This window comes from Chlorocebus sabaeus, chromosome 10 (assembly GCF_047675955.1).
Source record: "Chlorocebus sabaeus isolate Y175 chromosome 10, mChlSab1.0.hap1, whole genome shotgun sequence".
NCBI lineage: Eukaryota > Metazoa > Chordata > Mammalia > Primates > Cercopithecidae > Chlorocebus > Chlorocebus sabaeus.
In genome coordinates, this window is record NC_132913.1 from 18,896,573 (window position 1) to 18,920,998 (window position 24,426).

General features: G+C 37.9%; 1 protein-coding gene across 4 annotated transcripts in view; it reads right to left on the reverse strand.

Moving 5' to 3' along the window:
• Positions 1 to 24,426, reverse strand: part of NCKAP5 (NCK associated protein 5) — a 983,546-nt gene that overhangs the window by 624,451 nt on the left and 334,669 nt on the right. For all 4 annotated transcript variants that reach the window (XM_073019623.1, XM_073019626.1, XM_073019624.1 and 1 more), the window contains exon 3: positions 11,084 to 11,157. In XM_073019623.1, coding sequence (XP_072875724.1) covers positions 11,084 to 11,157 — 74 coding nt within the window. The remainder of the gene's footprint in view (positions 1 to 11,083; positions 11,158 to 24,426) is intronic.

Genomic DNA, 24,426 nt, shown 5'->3' on the forward strand with positions numbered 1-24,426 from the left:
AGTGTAAGGCCAGGCACCTTCAATATTTGTAGAGTCAATACTAAGGTACATGAAATAATTTTAGAATTTTTACAAGATGTACATCACTATGTATACTTATATGAAATAGTCTCAAGTTCAGCAGGGAAGACTGGGCCCAGGTGGGCTGAGGAATGCATGTGAGGATGTAGGGAGACAGGAAACTTGAAGGATGGTTAGGGATTGTCTATGTGGAATGGAGAGAAAGGCCACAAAGAAGTGCGTGTGTAGGAATAATGAGTAATAAAGGAGGTCAAGGTTGGTAGGGACATGTGTGTGGTTACAAATAGAAATATTTGGATTTGTACCATAACATTGCTATTACAACTTCCTTTCTCCAATTCTAAACATGCTTGGTTTTACAGAAAAAAAATTGCAGGACTCGGATTTCCATGGGTATTAGTCTGCAAATGAATCCCTGATGAGATATTATGAGGAGCTAAGAGACTGATGCTAGAATTCTCAAGTGGCAAAGGCAAATTTCAGGGCTGACTTTCTGGATAACCATTTTTTTTCTGAGCATGGGAATTTCAGTTCATCCAGGGGGAGAAATATTTTTTGATAGATGGGACTTTTGGTGCATTTTGAATTATGTTATCTTGGGGACAAATGGTCCCAAAAGCAAAAGTCCTAAATGTGTACATCTGATTCAACTCTAAGAACTTTTGCTCAGTTGTAACGTCAAAGAATTTCTATTTTAGAGTGGCATTCTGCAAGATCCCATCCATATTTCTACTTCCAAAGCAGAGAAACAAGAAAATCAATTTGCCAACATAACTGAATCAATCCAGGTAAATACATATTTGGCTTTCAATTAGCCAGGGAGTCTGCATTTCTAGAGAATATTGAAGAGACAGCGTCAGACAATGCAATTTCCTTTAATAGGGACCATAACCTCAGAGTTGCTGCTCTGTTTTTCAATATTGTACAATTAAATTCTTTTTGCACTATGCTCTGCTTATAGCTTCTGTGGAAACTTAAAAATTACTCAATAGAATAATTTCCTGGAAAATCTTTTGAAGGTGGTCACAGCCTCTGACCTTGCTCTGGTGCCCTGGGTCTGCCAGCATGCTGTTTCATTACCTCAGGAAGGTTTGGTGCCAAGAGACAGTCCAAGAGTTAGTGCATAAAGAAAACTAGGTTCATAAAATAATTAATATCTGCCTTCTTTCAAGGAGGGAAACTGCCACTTCCAACCATTTTATGCATCTATCACTTCTCTTCTATCTTCATCATTCAACCCTTCAACTGGCCTACCTAGATGATAGGTAAAAATTATAGATTTTTAACTCTTAAGAAATAACTGCCTAAGTTATTTCTTTCAAACCATTCTCATTACCAATGGGAAACTCAGGCCCAGAAAGCCTAAATGACTTTTGCAAGACCACAGAGTCAGGACTTAAACTCCATATTGCGGAAGATGAACCAGGGATGATACTTTTAAAACTTAGCAATGGTATGACAAAATCACCAAACAATTAGAATATAGCCTCTGATTGTACTGGTGTGCCATTAAATACCAGCCCCAACTGGATTACAGTGTATATCAGTAATATTTTAAGGGATAAAGAGAAAAAATGTGGCTCCTATTATCAAGCTATTTAAAGGAGCTAGGTAATAAAGTAATTATAATTTATTTTTACGGTTGGTTCTTCCCTTTATTTTGGAGACAGACTCTTGTTCTGTTGCCCAGGCTGGACTGCAGTGGCATGATCTCGGCCCACTGCAACCTCTACCTCCTGGGTTCAAGTGATTTCTGGCTAATTTTTGTACTGTTAGTAGAGATGGGGTTTCACCACGTTGGCCAAGCAGGTCTTGAACTCCTGACCTCAAGTGATCCGCCTGCCTCGGCCTCCCAAAGTGCTAGGATTACAGGCATGAGCCACATCACCTGGCCTCAAATAGTTTTTTTATGGTGATATGATAACAGACAAATAACAATGACCAGGGCTGTCAAACAGAGGGTGAATATTCTAAGGATTAGTAGCAAGGAAGACAATGGGAAGGAAAAGGCAAAAAGATGAAAAAGGGAAAAAGAAAACCACAACTACTTGAGACTAGGTAATTTATACAGAAAAGACATTTAGTTGATTCACAGTTTCACAGGCTGTACAGGAAGCAAGGGTTGGGAGGCCTCAGGAAACTTACGATCATAGAGGAAGACAAAGCAGGCACATCTTACATGGCCAGAGAAGAAGGAAGCAAGCAAAGGTAGAGGAGCTACACACTTTTCAACCACAAGATCTCGTGAGAGTTCACTCACTATCACAAGAACAGCAAGGGGGAAATTCACCTTCATGATCCAGTCACCTCCCATTGGTCCCCTCCTCCAATCCTGGGGATTATAATTCCACATGAGATTTGGGCAGGGACACAAATCCAAACCATATAAGCTCCATTCTGAATTCAAGTGTACGTTGGTCTTGCCAAAATTATCAAAACCTTCTCCGCAAATACCACTTTCAGCCTTGTAGGTTAAGCCCTGATTGTTTGTAAAAGTAACTTGATCTACATGTCTACAATTGTTCTCTAACTTACTTTATCCAAGTGAAAACATACACACACACACACACACACACACACACACACACACACACAGTATTTTAGGCCTTGATTTTCATCATGAAATTTTAAAAATCTAAAATTGTCTATTGTACCATAGTTAAAACCTCGAAGGAAAAAATGCATTTTGTATTTCTTCTTTTTGGAGAAGCCAAAACATCCCTCCCCAGGGTTGGAGAGTGGAGGTAGGATACTGGAACTCCCTCCCAGGCCTCTGAATATGGAAAAATTAAGAAGAATGGGATGGGGTTGGGGGGAGGAGGTAGTAAGCAAACAAATGACTTCTTTTTAATCCAGAGTTACCCATTTGGAGAGAGATACAGAGTTATATCCTAACAGTTCTTTTTTAAAAAATAAGTCATAAGTATGCTCATGCCCTAACAAGTTAGTGAATTTTTCCATTAAAATTAAAATTAAATAGAAGGCCACGGTAAATTACCCATTTCATTTCTCCTTCCAGATTAAAAAAAAAAAAAAAAAAAAAAAAAAAAGAGGTACTTTGTCACTTCTTACTGTGAGTGCAATTCAGCCTTAATACATGCGTTTATGTCAAGGGGGCCATTTACACTGTTGCCTGCTGGAGTTTTTCTTCTTTCAACTTAGTAGGGAATATTTGTGATCTTTATTACCCCAAATAAATCTACAAAATGCCTTTTGCTTGAGGCCTTTTATTTTAATTTCAGATAAATAAATCACATTAGGTTCCTGGCTGTCATATTACGATAAGCATGGATCGAAAAATAACAAAAGTGTGTTTTAAGCTAAATGTCTTTAGATTAAATAGTGGTAAATTTCTCTGGGTGACCCCCAAATCATATTGATGTTGGGATATTTTTTGGTACTTTTGGAGTGTTTCTTGAAGAATATAAACCTGTTTAAACTAGAAGTGGAGTTTTTAAATCATGTATGGGCCTACTTGTACAGTATTATTCAAATCCAAGCTTCTTGCGGTGGCAGTAAATCTATCTTTTAAATAGGGATATTTCCCCGGTTACATTAGGGATCAATTTTATAACTTTGTTGGTTAATAGTGACTCCATCTATACAGTAGTTTATTTATTAACTATAAAGATCCTAGTCCTGAATTTCTCATCGTCCTCTGTACCGTTAGAGCTTAAACTCTTAAAGACAATTCAAATTCAATGTATTCCATTACTGACTCTTCATCAGCCCTCACTCCAATTCTGCTCCTAATCAAGCCTTGGTTCATAATGCCACCTCCTCTGGGAAGCCTTCTTTGGACTTCTGAAGGACAGTCTCCTAAAATATATTTTATAGAACCCCCTCCATCCCTCAAAGCCCCAGTGGAATAATCTTGATAAATGTGAAATGTTTCTTGCAAACAATGTTTAGAGTGAAGAGGAAGGGATAAACTCCCAAGGTTAGGACCTAAATATATGTTCTCTGATAGATTAAAGAACAGTGGGCAGATTTGACAAGAAACAGGAAATCATGGATAGAAAGTGAGTACAGAGTTTTACCCTGACCCTTTTTGTGTCTCCTTGCCCCAGAAAACCTGGATTCAAATTCTAGACACCCCCTAATTAGACACATGCATATCACATACAGGTCACCTAAGGAAACTACAATGAGGATCGATCCTAAGGGGCAAGGTCAGATCTTCTGGGTGATCTGGTTCAGTCAAACCAGATGTCTTTCTGGACTTAGTTCTACTAAACCCTGTTGTTGGAAAAATGGTTCTTAGAAGACAGTGATGTTATTTCATCAGGGGCTTCATGGTTATGAGAAAAAGCCTAAACACTCCCTTGCTTCTCTAAAGTAGGACCAGCAGTCTATAATAAGTATCCTTTGGTGGATAGCTTATCCCATAGCTCTCCCTACCACTGTTCAGGAATAACATAACCATTGAAGCATGTAGCAATACCCAATTTCGAGAGCCCTGGTTTCATCTCCCTTGTGCTGGACAGAGGGCATAGCTGAGAGGCCAGACTCTTATCTTGGCAGGGGTCTGGGACTGTCTGCATCTCTGAAACAACTCCTGGTGGGTAATTGGGGAATGACATTGATGGGTTTCCAGGGTGGCTCTGGGGTCTGCATTTCGCTGAGAATACAGCTATGATTTAGAAATTCATCCCAAGGGTTGAGAACAGGGAAAGATAATGTGAGACTCGCTAGCCCTGGTCTCCTTTGACCTCAGCAGGGTGAATCAGGGATGCAGAACAGTAAACCATGTGCTGTTATTGAGTTGGCATAGCGTGATGTTTTGCTTTCAGAGCTTTTATTGCTATTACAGCGCACTGAGCTCTCTCTTTGTTTGCTACACATTCTCTCCCCAAGAGACAGCCTCTTTTTCTCTTGAGATATTTAAAAAACAAATCATAGTTCTTATTTTATTCAGTGTCCACCATTAAGAATTCATGCAGAGCAGTTTTACTTGTTGCCAATTAAGAGCTCCCAGTGGAGGTCTATGATTACAGTGAAGGCAACCTGTTTAATACTTGGCGTCTCCTTAGTCTACATAAATTAACCCCATGAGGGTAGAGGCATGCTAATTCTTAAGATGCCTGGATGATAGGATGCTAAGATCCAGGATACACAGAAGGTACATCTTCAAGAGGCTCTGGGCCTGACTCTGCTCAGAAAGCATGTCTGTTTTTGCTTCTTACCTGTATTTTACAACTACAAGATAATTTCTAGATAACATTTTAGCAAAGAATATTTCTTTCTCAAGGATAGAATAATGGCATGTGGCCTCCCAGCAGGCAATTTCTCTCTCTCAATTTAGAGCTGGAGGAAACTTTAGAGGCACCAGAGCCATTAACCTCTAGCTAAAAATGTATAGATATATCAAAATTATGGGGAACATGAATGAGTATTTTGAGCATGGATCATTGTATTTCAATGTTCATTCTACTTAGTTAAGACATATTTGAATCATAAGGAGAATGAAAGCAAAGTTTTTACCCAATGTTTTTCTATTTCTTTTCTTAGAATAAGAATCACAGGCAAGCCAGAAAGGAAAGGTAAAATTCCATTTAAAACATTTTGGATATATAAAAGTAATTATCTTTTTTTGCTAGAAGGGATGAGCCTTACAGGATCTTCTTCTAACCAGGGACCTATACATGCTTTAAAATTTAGTCTTTTACTCCCCCCGATGATGTAGGAAACCATTAGTTTCCCTGCCTTGGGAAGCAGGAGTTAAGTCCTTTACTTGGGCAAACAGTTTGTAATCAGTAGTTTAGATTCTTGGAAGTTTGTACTGAAGCTTTGACTTCCCCTCAGGAAATGAGTGAGGAACTTGGCATTGAGGTTTCTACAGGCTGACTTTCCCCTTTTACTAACAACCCAGACTCTGTAAGGGCACTGTTAGATGCCCTTAAGTCACCCAGCCCAGTACCAGCGAAGCAGGTGGTACAGTCATATGTATTCTATATTTGCATAGCAGTTAGATAGATCACCACTTCCCTCGATATGTTCCTTGCAACCTTGGAGTAGATGCTCTAAGAAAGATAGGATTCAGAGTTTTATTTTTAAAGTAAAAATGATATTTTATATCCAATATTTGCATATATGCAGCACATGTTAGCAAGATTAATAGCTCTGAAAAGTTCTACAATTAAAACAAAATGTTTAAGACTTGGTTTTATCTAAAATTTTTAAAATTTATTTGACCATGGAGTACCTTCATTTTTCTTAAAGTATCTATGATATAGTGACGCGGAATATTGGAGTTCCTTGGAATACACTCAGGAAAATGCTTGCATAGATTATTTAGATCACTGACGCTCAACTGGGAGAGGGGATGATTTTGTCCCTTAGGGAACCCTTGAAATATGTCCAGAGACATTTTTGTTGTCACAACTGAGGGGTACTATGGGCAGGTGGTGTAAAAGCCAGGGATCATCCTAAACATCCTACCCTATGATGAAGAATTGTCTGTCCCCAAATGTCGACAGTGCCTTGGTTGAGAAACCCTAGTGCAGATATAGCTTGTTCAAATGAGGCTTAGGTGATCTGGAGTCTGTGGTTGGTAGCTGGCACCCTGCATTCAGTAGATTTTGTCATTTGATTTTGACCATGCAGACCTACTTACTCATTCTTCATTACCGTAAGACTTGTGATAAAACTCTCACCAGTTTGACTTACGAACATTTGAAACAAAACAAAGATGATAACAGTCCTTTCCTGAAACAGACCCCTCCTTGCCTGGGGACCAGACCAACTGCCTTTATAAAACTAACAAATTAACTACAAGATTAGAAATTATGGCTCAGGAGTCATGCAGCCAGAGGCCACAAGATTCCTCACCTCCCCAGTTGCTCCTATGGGTAACATCATTATGGCAAAACCAAAGATTGGTATTTGAGGCTTTTTTTTCAGACCCTGCATTCTCAGGGATCAACAGGTACCACCCAGAGTGGTGAACTGGCTCCTCAGGTCTTGCAGCCCCCACCCCGGAACTGACTCAGCGCAAGAAGACAGCTTCGACTCCCTATGATTTCATCCCAACACAACCAATCAGCACTCCCCATTCTCTAACATCCCTACCCCCACCATCAAACTATCTTCTAAAACCTCTGACCTCTGAATCTTGGAGGAGGCTGATTTGGGTAGTAGTAAAACTCCAGTCTCCCATTAACACAAAAAGAAAGAATATCTGAAGTGAATACTTGGACATTATCTTCTTGAGCTACTGGCAAATTGTTAGATTGTGACATTAGTCATTTATCCTCATGTTCTTTGAAGCTTTCTATGATAGATGTATTATGTAGCTGCATCATTGCATAATATTTAAGTGTTATTAAAAACATGTTTTATAAATGCAATATAATACTCTAGACACCGTTTCATAATCTCAGTGCTGAGTAATCTTAAATACTAGCTATATTAATACCTTCTTTTCACAGATAAGAAAACTCCATTTCAGAGTTCTTATCCAGCAGCCAGTTTTTGCAGGCCAGACAAGAGTCCAAGTCCCCAAAACCTCCAGTCCAGTTTTCTTCCTATTGTATAGTATTATGCTGCTCTCACTTTTTTATACATAATTTTACATTTGTGGCTTGAAAGTAATTTCAATGCCATAAGCATTCATAAATTGAATTTGTATTTTCCAACTGTCTGTTTATTCTAAACTTTTAATATGAGGCTACAAATGTATAAAGATTTTTTATCACATGTTAGGAGAGACATTTTCAGTACTCTTTTATGTTTCTTGTCAGTCACAAATATATTTAGCCAAATCAGAAATAGTAAAAAATGATATAAAAAAATCCTTTTTCTCCACATATTAACTTTTCACATTAGAACAAATAAAGGTACAGGAAATTATGGTTGTGTTTCAACCTGAACTAGTATACAGGTTGTCGCTGTGTGTGTGTGTGTGTGTGTGTGTGTATGTTTTAAATCAAGCAGGGAGATACAGAGCAGATTAAACTCACCCCAACTGATACTCAAGTCTTAGACTAAGTTCTAGATTCTGACTCCATTCTCTTCTTTAGATTAATTCTGAGTTTTCCTCTTTAGGAAGGATTTGTTGCTAACAAAAAGACAATTGAGTTATAGGACTGATCCCTGCTAGACAGTTATTTATGAACTCCACAAATTCCTTTGCAACTTGAAAACCCAGAGATAGATTATAGGTCTATTTCAGTAGAATATTAGACAGGACCCCAAAATAACCAGTTATCTCAAAAGTGTTATTGCAACATATTTTTTTTTTTTTTTGTCACAGCAGATGGTTATGCTATAAGAACCAACTAAAGTTGGTGAAAGGCTAGCAGCCCCCTCCATGAAGAAAAGGAAACTTTTTAATCTTTGCACCGAATCCTATATTATTTATGCAAGTCTTATCATTCACCAAGTGGCAACAAGAGTATGCTCTGTTTCAACCATGCTTTTGATCAGTCCTCAAAGGTGGTAGCCATAAATTAATCCTGACCACTATTATTATTAGAAGATCTAGATATTCAGAACTTGACTCTAAGTTATAAGTTAGCTACAGTATAAATGGAAGGCCATCAGTTAACATTAGCAGCAATGACAAATAGCCCACTACTCCATGACAGTGGTAGCAGCCACAAATCAAAGGCATACAAAATCAGAGAAGGAGCCTATACTGATTTATGGGAGCATTTGTTTAACTTCAGGCAATCTGGTTGTGCTTGTGAACATGACATGCTATTCCCATGATCCTCTGTATATCATAGATTCTATTCTAACTTATGAATAAGCATTTAAAAATTTAATCATAACCAGAAAGGATTTCCTATACTGTTCACTGTCACTCACATATTGTTCTCTAAAAACAATTTGGCTACAGTTGTTGTTATGATATTGTAATAACCATCATAAAGCCTGTCACTTTAAGTCAGTGAAGTCAGGATCTGTTGGCAAAAATATAATCAAAAGTAATTTCATGATTCAATAAATAGTATATAAATCTGCTATTATTGGAGTTCATTTTCTTTCAATACCACCCATTTCCATCTTTTCACTGGAATTATTCTGACTATCCAAGTGTCATTATTACCTTCTATTGTTATTTAAATGGAGCATTTTTATTAGATCCTCTGACACTATATATAAGGCTTTGCTTCCTCAGCAGTAATAATTCCATTTCTGAAGGAAAATGGAAGTAACTATACACAAAATTCTAAGCTCTCACTTTATGTTAACTCCATGCCTGAAATGGAAGTTTAATTTAATCATATCTGAGAAGACCTAGGTTTTTATTAGCTACCCCAAGAAAGTAAGAAAAATAGCCCTTTCCATGCAGGTTATTTTGGTTCAAAGAGCCCATGAAACCATTATTCATCTATAATAATGCATGTAAGATACACTTACTAACCAAATTAAACTCTAAATTTCTTTCATCAGATGGCATTCATTATTTTTTTTATAAATTTTTCTTTAGGAAGATGGGAAAAATAAAATATTCTATATAAATAGTTGAGATAAAACATTATAGTTTTAAAAATATACTTTCCAAGAGATCTATAGAAGATATAATTAAAAGGACACAACCATACATACATTGTTGTTGATTTAATTAATACATTGGTTCGCAAAAGAAAACTATCAGAATCAGGGTATAGTTCTCAAAAACAAATCTAGCAAATATTGCATCAATTACATAAAATTAACTGGTGTGTCCATTAGTGTCAAACAGACTTCACTGAATTTTTGTTGTATCCTACCAGCAGTTTTTCTATGTATAGAAATAGAATATTCTCTGTTATTATAATCAGAGGTCTGTCTTCCAGTAGAAAAACGAATGTAAGAATATAACATATTAAACTGTATAGTACTTTACCCAAGACCTAGACCTCCTGAAAGAAGATACATTTTGAGGTTATTAGAATTTTTACAATGGTGCAACAAGAAGAGGCAACCCGGCCTGGCAAGGAGCCCCATGGTGATGGATTTGGATGAGGTCTAGCAAGAAAACAAGAGAGTTAGTAAATATTTACCTGCCATCTCTGTGTACAGAGAGAGCACTCTCCCCATGCTGCAAGGAGAGGAAAAGAAATAAAGGGACTGGGCCCGGTGGCTCACACTTGTAATCTCAGCACTTTGGGAGGCCGAGGCGGGTGGATCACCTGAGGTCAAGAGTTCGAGACCAGCCTGGCCAACATGGTGAAACGCCATCTCTACTAAAAATATAAGAAAAATTAGCTGGGCATGGTGGCAGGCACCTGTAATCCCAGCTACATGGGAGACTGAGGTAGGAGAACTGCTTAAACCCGGGAGGTGGAGGCTGTGGTAAGCCAAGATCCTGCCATTGCACTCCAGCCTGGGCAACAAGAGCAAAACTCTGTCTCAATAATTAATTAATTAATTAATAACTTTAGGTGCTTACTGAGGGTTGGTGAGACAAATGTACTTAATAAAACAATTTTGGTACAATGTGAGGCATCATGTATTTAAGTACCAGCATATTTATTTCAAAAAGTAAGTAAGCGCTATAGGAACTTCAAAAAGGAAATTTAAGTTCTATAGCAGCACCTACAAAAGACATAACGGCACGTGTCCTAAAAAGCTAAATAATAATATTACAACCATCTTTGCCAATCTCAATTCCTAAGAGGCCCCAGGGAATGAATAACTTGGCAATATGACTTCTGTGATATTAATCTACCATTTCTAATATGCATGCAGAAACCTTCTCAGACATTTTCCTTACCTAGTGTCAGAACCCTCTATGTAGAATAAAAACTAAATATTGGGTAGCTGTACAACAGCATTATTAAAATATTCCCCTTTAATGTGAAGAGAAGCTGACTTTGAAGCAGCAATGTTCTACTTTTTAACTAGAGAAAAACTTAAATAAATCTTGAAGTAAGCAAGGATCAAAGAATTTGGGTTCTAGCTTCCACATTACAGCTTTGCCATTCCAGGACAACAGTTTCTTAGAATCTAACAGTTTTTAGTGAGACAAGAACTTAACATATATTCTGTAGTCTAACTGAAACGTTTTAGATCAACAAAGCTCTAAAGGATGCTGCACCAACAAACAAATAAGAACATGAATTAAACTCACCTCCAGAGACTCCTGTGCTGTTCTTCGAGTTGACTCAGCAGATGCTCAATGTATTTATTGGAGTCCATGTATTCCTGCACAAGCAGACAAAGACAGATGAAACCTCGCTACCACAGTCCCCACCATCCTGAGACTCTGTCCTTATCTCTACAAGGAGTATTTTCGAAAGATTATCCCTAGTTCCCTTCCGGTTCTAGGATTCTCTGCTTCTGTGACTTACAATCATATATAAATACTATTTTTCTCATATCCATGATAGTTTTGTAAACAAATCACAGAAGAGAACGGTCATTACACTGAGTCAGCATTACGATCCTCTTACAGAAAAAAAGGCCTAAATTTCATAGTCATCTAAACTGGGGTCTGTGTTCTACTGTATACAAATGTTTCTGCCCATCATAGAAAAAAAAAATAGACAAAACAGTTCTTGATTTTACTGGTCTTATGACAGTCATGTTCCAGAAAAGTAATGTTTTTAAACTGTATAGGATATTTTATATAAATATAATATATACCCATATTCACTGGGTACTTGTATACACTAATGGACATGTCCATTTTTCTTCAGCTCCATATATACACACAAAACAGTATATGTGATTTTTTTTTAATTCTTAAACATAAATCTTTGGCTTCTAAAAAGACATGAAAAGTATGGTGTGTTCTGCTCTATAGAAATGTATATGCAAATTTATTTCTCTAAATCAAACTATTTTCCTGAAACGTATCTGAAAAAAAAGAATAAAGAATTCATGTGTCATGTAAGAAGTAAGCAGAAAAATCCATAGATTATTACAATGGATTTAATTTGTGATTTCTGCATACGAGGCTCATATGCAATGGTGTTTCGTTTGCTAACCTGGAGAAAATACGACCTATACAAATCATTTTATATTGTTTTGCTCTGAATCTGGTATTTTATTCCCTTTCTGTTTTGAAGTCTACCCTGCAGACCTCTGCTTCTACATTATAGCAGCCTTCGATGGAATAGTATGCAATGATTTCAATGTTAAGGCGCCCATGAAAGCTACTGTTCCATTTCTACAGATTTGAAATAAACTGGGAACTTTGATTAACAGTGATATTTTCCTTTCAGAAATGTAGGTTTCTTATGAAATGCTATACATGATGTACTGCTCTTATAGAAATGTTCACTACAATAAGGTGAGGGGCTGGGAGAAAGATAGGCGTTGACCCCATATAATGGAAAGGGACCAGTCCTGATTTCTTTTGATCCTGGATCTACCCGTGTGGCCTTGAAAAGCCTTTTTACCTTTCCAAAATGTTTGCTAGACTAGAGGGTATACTAAGTCCTTGTCTAGCTAAAAACTGTTATGATTCTAAGACACTGTAATTCTGTTATAGATAATTAGCCAAGAAGTTTTATGCTTATTGAATAAACACTTATTTTCAGGTGACTACTGAATAGTTATTTAAACAAGACCACTGGGAATGTTGAAAACAAAGCAGAAATCTCTGCTACTGCAGGAAGTTGCAGCATACGTGGTTATGCTTTTAAGTGTCCTGACCAAGGCTAAACCATGATTTAGAACACTTGACACTATCAAATACATGAATTCTCAAATATGTTCAGCCAAGAAAAACTAAATACATTGTTCCCAAGTAGAAATAAATGTACAGATCTTAAAGTTATTCATTTTTTATTCATTTAACAACTATTTTTAAACATCTGTTAGATGCCAAGAGCTGTTCTAAGTGCTGCAGATATGGTAATCACCAAGAGGGGGAAAGCCACTGACCTCAAGGAGCTTACAGTCTGTCAAAGGGGCATACTAAATAAATGAACAGATTGGTTTCATATTGGCTACATGCTATGAAGTAAACAAGTAATAGGAAAGACTTTGGGAGGAGCAGCTATGTCACGTGAGGACTCCACAGGAAGACTCTGACCAAGTGATATTTGAGCTAAGACTTGGAAGAGAAGGAAACCATATAGAGAAAAGGGAGCCAGACACTGCAGGCAGCGAAAACACCATATGCAAAGGTCCTGAGATGTGCTGTTGGAGGAACAGAAGGAAGCCAGTGGGTGCTGGGAACAGGGACTCAGGGATACTAGGTCTCAAATGAGGTTGGAGAGGTAGGCAGGACCAAATCAGGTGCAAGCCTTAGAAAGCAGCTTGGACTTGTCATTTTGTTCATTCTGATTATCTCAAGTCAGAGGTTGAAGCGGAAAGGTGTAGTGATGACAAATAAGACTTCAGTATCAAAGAGACTTAGGTTCAAATCCTGGTTTTGATACTTACTAGCTATGTTCCCTGGTCACATTATTAAATCTCTCTAAGCCTTAGTGTTTTCATCTTTGTCAGAGGCATAAATAATGCTTCATTTATGGAGGCATTGTAAGTGTTAAACAAGAAGTTTAAGTACATACATCCATCATGGCTGCCAAATAGCAAGCATGGCTTTTTCAGAGTATTATATACCTCTTTTCAAAAGGAAGATCACTTTACAAGGTGAAACCATTTTTCATTTTTTCTTCTCTTGCCAAACTTCAAGACTTTTAAGTGTACAGTTCTTAGGTTATACACACTAAATATTAGAATAGGCAGTTAGGCAGAGATTGATAATACTGATCTCTAATCATTGAATGTAGTTGTCACTGGCTTGTGATTTCAAAGTTATTTCAAATAAAAATACTAGCTGCTTCCATTTAAACTAGCTTTATCCTATTTTCCATATAAATAACTATGATGACAAATCTTAAACCACTTAAAAATGGGAAACTAAGATTATCGATTCTTTATCCCTCTTTTCAGCTATATTTTTTCTCTATGGCACTCTTACTTCCAACATTCAATATATTTTACTTATTTATTAAGGTATTGCCTCAATATAAGGCTAACACAAATGGATTGGGAAAAGAGACATGCGTCTTACATATATTTTTTGTTAAGTGAAATTGTTTTTGCTCAACCTGAAAGAACTTAGGAAGTACCTTCATACCTGTATCATTTCTGGACCCTGAACTGGAAAAGTTAGTTACCTAATGTGAAAACACTATCACAAGATTATAAACTAGAATTACTCCTAGGGGGAATTTTGTGGATCCCTTTGGAGATTAACTCCAAGAAAACAATAGAGGATGGTAGCACTGGGGCTGGCAGTAGTTAAGAGAAAACTATGGTCACCATAAGTAAAATGCTGTAGGCATAGTGGCTGCAACAGCTTTGGGAGCAAGTACACACAGGAGGTTATTGTACAGAGACTCCAGTATCCCAGCATGCCTGCAAAGGCAGAAAGAAAAGGTCCAGATAGATTTTTTTCACAGTAAACTGAAAAAATGCATCATGGAACCCATGAACAAGTACTGTAGGACGAGAGAGAGAACATGATCCTTAATCATAAAAGAAGGTGTGACTCTGAAAATTATTTACATAAGAAAGATATGAAAGCATTTTAGAAAGAGCCTTCACATGTTCACTAGTATCCAGAAAGATGTGGTCTCTCTGACACATGTGAAGGAAGATTTTTTTTTTTAATGTTGAGATGAAAAGACAGCAGAATTAGATTTTACAAGACAATAGTGTGAGCGGCCAAGATAATAAAATGACATAAAATAAAGACAGGGCTCAGTGAGCTAAGAATTTCAAGGCAACATAGACTGTACTCACCAAATGGAAACCTATTTATTGCTGTCCTGTGATTTTTATTATAAGGTGACTCTCCCCACCATGAAATGGTGCTTCAGAGACAAAAGGCAACAGATTTTGGTGTATTGGCGCTGAATTGTTCATACAGATGAAAGTCTATTTCTCAATATCTCATTTGGGAAATTATCAAATTCCCCAACCCGGGCCAGGTACTTACATATTCCTCTTCTCCTATTTCTACAGTATAAGTCAATTAGTATATGTATCATTCAGTTAGTGAAGAGTAAGCATGATGTAATCTAGGGAGAAAAAATAAACAACCATATCCACATCTTCCTTGATGTCAGTGTTCACTATTCCTAACACATTAGCTATGAAAAATGTCTATTTCCCAAGCCTTGCTTTGTTCAGCATGCAACTTCCTACCTCATTCAGCACAAAGACATTATTAAACTATTGTTACTACTAACTTGATGAATATCCTATTCTACTGGTTTCTCTTAGAATTACAAAACCTACCTTAGATACAATAAATAGTAGAATTGACAATGAAAACATACATACAGTCCTGAGGAGGATAAACTTAACCTGTAACTAAATTAAGAAATAAAGGATAAGGATGAAAATGAATGCAGACATGATTGATAAACAGGCCAGAAAATATCGGTTTGCCAAATAATGATAGCATTTCAGTACTTGATAAGATTTGAAATGCAAACAACAAACAAAGGGATAAAGAAATATTTCAGCACGGGAGAAAAAATAAGGACGTGATTATGCACATCGAAAGGATTCATCACTTTCCAGGTAGAGTTAATGGAAAACAATCCACACGTCTATTGGCACAAGAGTTGAATAAAAATAGTGAAGGCAAAAATGGGGGGCTTGTTTGAATGCTTATAGCCCAACAAGGAGCAAAACCACATTAGCTTCATAGCTTACAGACACCCCAAATGCCCATTGAAATTAGTTTATAGACAACCCATAAATATTATTCCCAATTAAGTAGCTCCTATGTAACAAAGCAACAGAAAGACATTCTCAGGCATTCATGAATTCATAAAATACAGGACCTACATCTTTTAATTAAAAACTTAAAGACACACATGTGTATAACCAAAAGGTGTCTGTGTGCCAGATAAGTATATGTACACATGCATGTATAAGTATATATGCACATACGTAATACCTGAGCAAGGAATAACAAATAGGAATTCACAATATAAAAAGAGGTTTCAAAAGAGGTTAATCCAGCCAAACAGATGTTTAAAAAAGTAATTATAAAATAAACATAAAATCCCAGAAAGAAAAAGTAGAATATACATTATCTATTTTTGTGATGGGCAGAAGGAGGACAAGAGGGAAAGAAAGAGGGAACTATTAATAGAAGGGTGCATAAATCACTTTGAATATGGGGGAAGAAATTATTGTTCTATTTTTGACTTGATAATAAAAAATGCTTAAGTATAACAGTGTGTTTTTCCTGTGTATGTACAATTGGGGAAAGCAATTTGGTGATACATGTTGTGATTTTAAGACATCCGTGCCCTTTTGATCTAGAAACTCCCTATCTAGAAATCAGCCTGAGGAAATAATCAGATTAAAGCAAATGATATTTATCGAAATATTATTTGTGGACAATATGGAAAGACTGGGTATGTCTTATTTTCCAAAACTATAGAAATAATTAAAATAAAGCATGCTTTTTTCATTCGAAGAAATACAGTTCTTAAACTTTGTAAATAATATATAATAAACTAGAAAACAATGTAATGCTAAGTGAAAGCAGGATAAAAAGCTACATAATCCCTCTCATCACAATTTAGAAAATGTATACGAAAGATTAATACCCTACAGTAAATGGTAATATTATGGGCTAATTTAATTTTCTTCTGTATATTTTTTCTTTGTCTATAGTTTTAAAAAACTATATGCTCATTACAAAAATTTAAAGTAATGGATATTACATAGAAAAATACCATCCCAGAAAATAATGTCCATGAAGATTTGATTATAAATTTTAGAAAGCTTGATTTGAAATGCCACAAGGAAACCATCTCCTTTATATTATTCTAAAGCTAGGCTCGTGTTTGAAACAATGAACCCCCCTTTCCACTTGCCCTCGTTAGTGTTCTGATAAAAGCATTTCACCAAAGTTAGGATTAAGGGGGCTGAAGGCGGGGGGTACCAAGTTACACCAAGTCATATTTTCTGTTTTAAAAATTTTACAAAGGTACAGCATTAAAAAGACATCTGTTCCTTGGCTCAAACTTATGCAAATTAGAATCATTTTAGAGATATATTTCAGGAAGTTTGCCTTTCACTTCTTTTAATGCACATGTTTCAGGGCAATTAGTATGAAACATTTAAAGTGATTAGAGGTTTATAGATATACTGAACATTGCATGTCTTTGTAGCATAAGCCCATTTAATGTGAATCTCCTATTGTCTGAAGTAGGTCAGTTCTGAGAGAGGCCCATTATAAATGAATTCTAATGATGTGAGGATCTTAAGTATCATTCATCTTAAGTGGAGTTTAAAATAAAATCGTATATCAAAGCTTGCAGAGATCCAAAAATCCCTCCAAATAATCTTCGCATTATAATCAGCATAACTTATGGCAGAGCTTGTGAAATCCTGCCAGCAATTTTGTGACTAGTAACATAGAATCCCCAATTCACCTTTGGGCAAAGCAGCACCGGCGAGGCGGCCAGCTGTTCAAATCAACAGAACTCTCTGCAATTAGGAAATGACTAACTACCACAACAAAGTAATTTTTAAGGTGGGGGGGGGCATCTCTTAATAGAAAGGTATATCTGCATGGTGAATGTAAAAAACTCAAATAAAATACCCACTTTGGGAATTATACAGACAAGGTAATAAATACAAAGGTGTCTCATAATTAACTGGCATCTGTACCAGTATAAATGCTTCCAAAGAGACTTTTTTAAATGTTAAACACCATGAGCAAATCAATTTAGGAGTCCCGGCTTGAACAGATCCATCCTCCTGTTGCCATCTTAGCATCAGCCGTCTTGAATTCCTCTTTCCCATTCCCTCCTCAAACAGCTGCAACCTTACTTCTATCTAAGGCAGACTTTCTAGTGGAGCTTTCCCATTAGAGCCACTCATGGCCTCCACAAGGTGGAATCCCAGGATTTTGCTTGGTCCTTATCTTATAACCAGTACCTGCAGAACTTCACATTTTAAAATCATACTCTTCCTCCCTGGTATTCTCTGAAAGTGTCTCCCCGTATTCCATCACTTGGAGGTTCAGCATGGCCCACACTGCTCAATCACACTCTGGAGGTCCAATCCTGTGAGTATGGCTGTTTCCCAAACAGGTCCCTTTGGATGTGCCACACACTCTTTCGAGTATGTCATCCTTCATTTCTGTATCCTCCAGCACCTACCATAGCCCTTGGAACATCTCAAGCACTCAAGGGTGTGTTGAGTAAGTGAAAGAGTGAATTAATTGGCTGGATGTAACCAGGCTCATAGGAGAATCTGAGATTAGTCTATAAGTTGTCTCGGTCTTCCAAAACTTTTACTTGAAAAGGTTTTGATGATCATCGAAACATTAGGCAATCATGACAAGACAGCAGAAACAGTGTTTTTGTTTCATTTTCCCTCTCCTCTCTCATGCACCACTCAATGTGATGTTTCTGACACCAGATGAATGGGAATCTTTCCCTATACATCAACCAAACAATTCTCCAGCAGACACCAACTAGGTGTCCTATAATTTAACTCAATTCTGACACCATCTACCTGGAGATAGCATCAGATCCCTCAAGGTAAGGGCTCAGTCCCACAAGACTGCTCCTGGCTTCAGACACCAATCACAAGTACCACAGTGGGCTGCCACCTATAATTCTGACCAGCCAGCTATAAATCAGGGTTCCCACCACAACCTCCTCATGCTTGATAAATTTGCTACAGCAGTTCACAGAACTCAAGGAGGCATTTTACTTAGGTTTATCCATTTATTGTAAGTGATATTGCAAATGATACAGATAAACAGCTAGATGGAAGAGCTGCATAGGACGAGGTATGGGAGAAGGGGTTCAGGACTTCCATGCTCTCTCCTGGCACACTGCCCTCCAGGAACTTCCATGAGTTCAGCTATCTGGAAGCCCCTTGAGCCCAGTCCTCTTGGGTTTTATGGAGGATGCATTATGTAGGAATGACTGATTACATCATTGGCCATTGGTGGTCAACTCACCCAGAGCTTGGTAGGTAGGGTTGAAAGTTCCAACCCTTTAATCACATGGTTGGTTCCCCTGGCAACCAGCCCCCATCCTGAGGCTATCCAGAAGCCCACAAAGAGTCTTCTAAATAAAACAAAAGATGCTCCTATCACCCGGAAAATTCTAAGGGATTTAAGAGCTCTGTGTCAGACGTTATCACTCAGAAAATAAGAAAGGTTTTAGGAACTCTGTGTCAGAAACCAGGAGCCAAAGACCAAATATTAGAACAAAAGGTTTTCCTAGTACCCTATCTGCAAGGGTTTTAGGAGTTCTGTGCCAGAAACTGAGAAGCAGACACCAAATATATATATATTTAATCCTAGCAGTTTTCTAAATTACTGTATACTCATAATTTTATTCTATTGGTACAAGCCAGAAATGACTTTCCAAAGACAAGCTATTGATAATTTCACAAAATCAATGTGTTTTTAGTAATCTTGCAACTCTGAAGAAAATTTAGGTACATTGCTCATCTATGGCATGTAAATCATAGGAGCTGTCAAAAATTTCAACACAGTAAAATTCACAACCAAAATTTGCTTTCAAATGGAGAGATAACTGATAGCATGATGACTAGCAAACCGCATAGAGTGAAAACATCTCTTTATAACCTCTGTCATACATGAAAATTTCATCAGTATGAATTAACAGTGACAGAATATAGTCAGAGAGCACATGAGACTATTGAAAAGCCTCGTGACCTGCTATTTGGTATCAAGGCAGTAGACTAATGCAGATCAGACTGTGAGTACAGCTTAGCAGATCTTCAGAGTAAAACATACTTCAATTTGTTGGATACTGCTTAACTGTTCCCTATTATATATTTTTCCCCTTTTAAAAAAAATCCCCCAACTCTCCCCAGTTCTAGCTGGACACACTGCTCCCAAGCTAGAAATTATGTTTCCCAGCCTCCTGTGCTGCTTGAGGTGAACACGTGCCTCAGTTCAAGCCAAAGAGAGGTAAGCAGAAATGGTTTGTGCAATATCCAGGAAATCCCCAGCCTAAAGACAAGATACGGCCCATTGTGCACTCTTCCCCTGGCCAGAAACAGTGGCGCCTTGGGCTCAGAGACAGTCCTACATGCAAAGGATAGCTAAAGTGATAGTTCTTAGAGCACCTATCCACTGACCCTAGTCTTTCTACCTCCCTTAGACCTAAATAAGATAGAAATAAATTCCTACTTACTTAAAATCCTATATTTTGGGCTTTCTTTGTTACTGTACACTTAGCCTATGTAACAAGTAATATAAATATTGGTCAATTCTTTTGAAAGTTAACATGGCAAACAGTGAAATACAAAGCAGCAGTCATCTCTATATTACTTGATTGATTGATGTTGTTTGTAGATGTTACAGTTTTCCAAAGCACTTTGACAACCATTCTCATTTAAGCCTCACAACATCTTTGAGTCATGGTCACCATTTCAGTTTAGAAAACTAATGCTCAGATTATGGTTAAGTAATTTGCTTAGGGTCAGACAATAACAGACTTTAAAAGTCTGTTTTTGCTCAGTTCAGCACATTTTTTCACTGCCCTAAAGAATGCCCTTCCCACAGCTAACTGCCCTCAGAGTGAATTTTATGTTGGTTAGATGGAAACTAGCTACAGAATGACCCCCTCCACCACAGCCCTCTCCATCAATTTGTAGTGTGTGTTGGGGGGAATCTGGCTAGATGCAAAGCCATAAAACAAAATCAAGCAATGAGCTTTCAGATTCGTACTAATTGGGCATCTGTGTAAGTTTGGCTTTGGTTCCACTTTGATTTCCCTGTCCTAGTGCAATGAGGGTAAGGGCAGAAGTTAAGTTGTATTCTCCCATTCAGTACTCTACTCTGATAATAGTAATGACATAAATCTACATGTAAGTTAAACAACTTTTAGTTATATTATATTTGAAAAAGATGCTCTTACTAATACTTAGATATTCTTTCTTAGGTAAAAAGAGTTATACTTAATTTTAAGCAAAATAGTAACTATTGTATTTGTCAGCAGCCTGTATCATTTTCTTAAATATTGTTCTTATAGCAGCTTGGGAGATAGAAACATATTGGTCAAATGAAGGAATTCATTTAGGTGGAAAAAATAAGTTCGCTTATTTTTTTTCTGAGGTAGAAATAAAAACTAATTCAATCTGTCCTCAAGTTCTGCAAGTCAGTAACATAGCATTTGTCAGCATGACAGTAGATTGTGTATATTTTTTAAAAGCCACCATAAAAATACAAATGACATAGTTAGCCATCTTCATTTCAACCTCTATTTTTCACTTGATGGAGAAACATCGGTAGAGCCTTATATGAGTGAAAAGTCTTGGGTCCCCAGCTACTCTACATGAAAGAATTTGGCCATGGAAAGTTCAAAAACTAATTTAAATCCCAGTATTACATCCACACACAGCATTTCCTTCTACCCAAATACTGGATCACGGAACGCCATTTCACTCACTACGGTATATCAGGACCCCCTGGGCCTATGGTTATCAATACCATTCAAAATCTGGCCAGGTATGTTCTAATTTTCTCTCCCATCACTCCCCAAAGCTACCCTGGGAGTCCAGTGAAGCCAGGCTCCTTGCTTTTTCTGAACAGGCCAAGTTATGAATTCTTTGCAATGCCAGCAACTAGCACAAGACCTGCAAATAATAGGTGGCAAGGCATTTCTAGAAACCAGTGCACTGGAATTGGGTTATGGCATCAAGTACGGAGAACACATTTGTTTGCTGCTACTTACGGCTCCCATCTGTTCATCTGAGTCACTTGGTGGGCTAGTTAAAACACAGATTACTGGGCCCTGACCCCAGAGTTTGATTCAGTGGGCATGCAATGGAGCCTGAAAATTTGCATCTGTGAGAAGCTCCCAGGTGATTCTAATGCTGCTGGTCTGGGGACCACTCTGCAAATCACTGGATTATGGTAACCAGGATTAGTTTACTGATTAGCCCGATTACCACCCACTGTCCTCTTAAAGAGATTAATAAGGCCAATGTAAATAATGCCAGATGCAATTATTCTACAAATATATTCAAGGGCTAATTATGTTCAGGCACTCTTCAAGGTCTGGGCAATACAGCCATGTACAGTGCAGACAAGTCTCTGCCTGCATGAAGGTAACATTTTTGTGAAGGAGACAGACAAAATAAGTGGAGGTAAGTGGAAAAACAAAACACAGAAGAGGAAAGGAAGGGCTGAAGTAGAGGGGTGGTGTTAACATAGACTGCTGGAGGAAGGCCACACTGAAGACATTTGAGCAAACACCTAAAGGAAGTAAGGGAACTAACCTAGGTGGCTACTCTGGGAGGCTCATTCTAGGCAGAGAAAACCAGTATAAAGGACTTTGGGGGCAGGAGTATGTGCCGGCATGTTGCAGGAACAGCACAGAGGCCAGTGTGGCTGGAGTGCAGAGATGGGGTGAGGGGAGGAGGGTGGTCATCACAGCTGCCTAAGCCCTTGTAGGAACTTTGCCTTTTGTTCTCAGTGACATAGGGAACAATTGCACTGGGATTTGATTTGAGGAGTCATATGGTCTCACTTAAGTCTTGAAAGGATCCTTCAGGCTGCTGTTGACTGAAGGAGTAGCAGGCAGGGGCAGGAGCAAGGAGAAAGGAGACCAGCTGAGGCCACTGGAAGGAGATCATCGTCACTTTGACTAGGGCGGTCACCAGGAGAATCATGCTAAGTTGCTGGATTCAGAATCTGTTTTGAAGATGGAGGTAACAGAACTTCCTGATGGATTGAATGTGGGATATGAAATAAAATAAAAATCAAAATAATATTTGGTTTTGGGCCTGAGCTGTTGGATAATGTGCTATTTATTGACAGAGGGAAAACTAAGAAAGGGGTAAGTTTGTACAAGGGGTGTTGACTAAATTGTTTTCCTTTGGCAGTGAAGTTTGCTATGTCATTACATATGAAAGAGCAGATGTCAACCAGGTCGTTAGTGCTCCAGAATTTTGGATTCCAGTGTGTAAGGATATAAACACGGAGCCATGACGTCGAATGAGATTACCTGAGGAAGGAACTACACTAAAGAAAAAAGGACCCACTACTTGGAGGTTGGGAGGAGAAAAAACAAAAAAAGTAAATGAAGGAGAGACCAGTGAGGGAAGAATAGGAGAAGGTGTTCTAAGAAGAAGGTAGTGTTAAATACAATCAGTGGTCAAGTAAGACAGGCCCGCAAATTGGCCAATATAGAGGTCATTAGCGGCCTGCCAAAAACAGTTTCAGTGGTGGAGGCTTTCCAAATACCTCACTTGGGGTAGAGGTTGGGGGAAGGTGAAGAATAAAGAAAATTTTATGCCAAGGGTAGGGAGAACAAGTAAGAACAAAGCTTTTTCAGAAAATATCATAAATATCATGTGATTCTTGAAGATCAGTCTTCAAGAGGCCATGGGGCTATGGAAGCCCTTGGGAAAAGGGTGCATTCCAGGTCCTATCCCAGAGATTCAGGTTCAGTAAGTCTGGGAATAAAATGGGACCCAGAGATCTAACTTTAACAAGAACTTGTAGGAAGATGTTGCCAGTTCTCCTTGGGGCACTTTTGGAGAATGGTCTCTCAAATAGAATTTCTGGTTATTTCCAGTGACTTAACGCAACAAAACAAACCAACTGCCACAACCACCATGCAATCAACACACCAAACCTTTCCCTGAAACACCTTCAATACCTGTTCTACCAAAGTGAGTCAGGGCCTTGGAGTCTCTTGACATTCAAATGACATTGGGAACAAGGTGATAAACATGAAGACATTTTAGAAACAGAGCAGATGGTGCTCCTCATGTTGTATCTAGGAACTCTTTTAAGAAAACTTGAACCGCCTATTCCAAGAAGACGCCTTTTGCCACACAAGAGGACCGTCAAACTATTTAAAATTTTTGTTTCATTTTTATATTTATCTTTAAGAGATTTCCCTCAAGAAAGAGGCTATTTCCTGCAGCATGAGGAGATTATACATTTATGCACTAACACATAAACCTTGCTTGGACTTTATTTTCTAAGTCAGAAAGCATTCGTGGATGTGCAGATTTCAGTGTGTTGCCTGTTAAACTGCATTTCTCACTTACAGGCACTGAACATTAATCATCCTGGAGGAATGAACATTCATCCTGGAGTGAGGTATTTCAAAGACTGCCTCTACTGCCTCTTGGTGGGGACGGGTGGTGCCCAGGATCTGATCACATTTATGTCTCTATTTTCATGGTAAAGTGTGAAGATGAAAGTAATGGACCGGATCTGAGTTCTCCTGGCTGTCATGGGCTGCAGGCTATTTTTCGTATTAAGCAGTTGAACACTGTTTGACTTGTCTTGGTGAAAAGAAACACTAGCTCTATCTTGTCGCATTTCCTCCAATAAAAAGGCAGCAGAACAAGTGAATCACTACGACTGACCAGCATGTTTTCCTCTTACCCCTAAATGTGGTCTCCATATGAAGAGATATACTAAGGAGACCATAGGCATTTATTTCCCTGCCACAGGCCTCGGGAAATAAA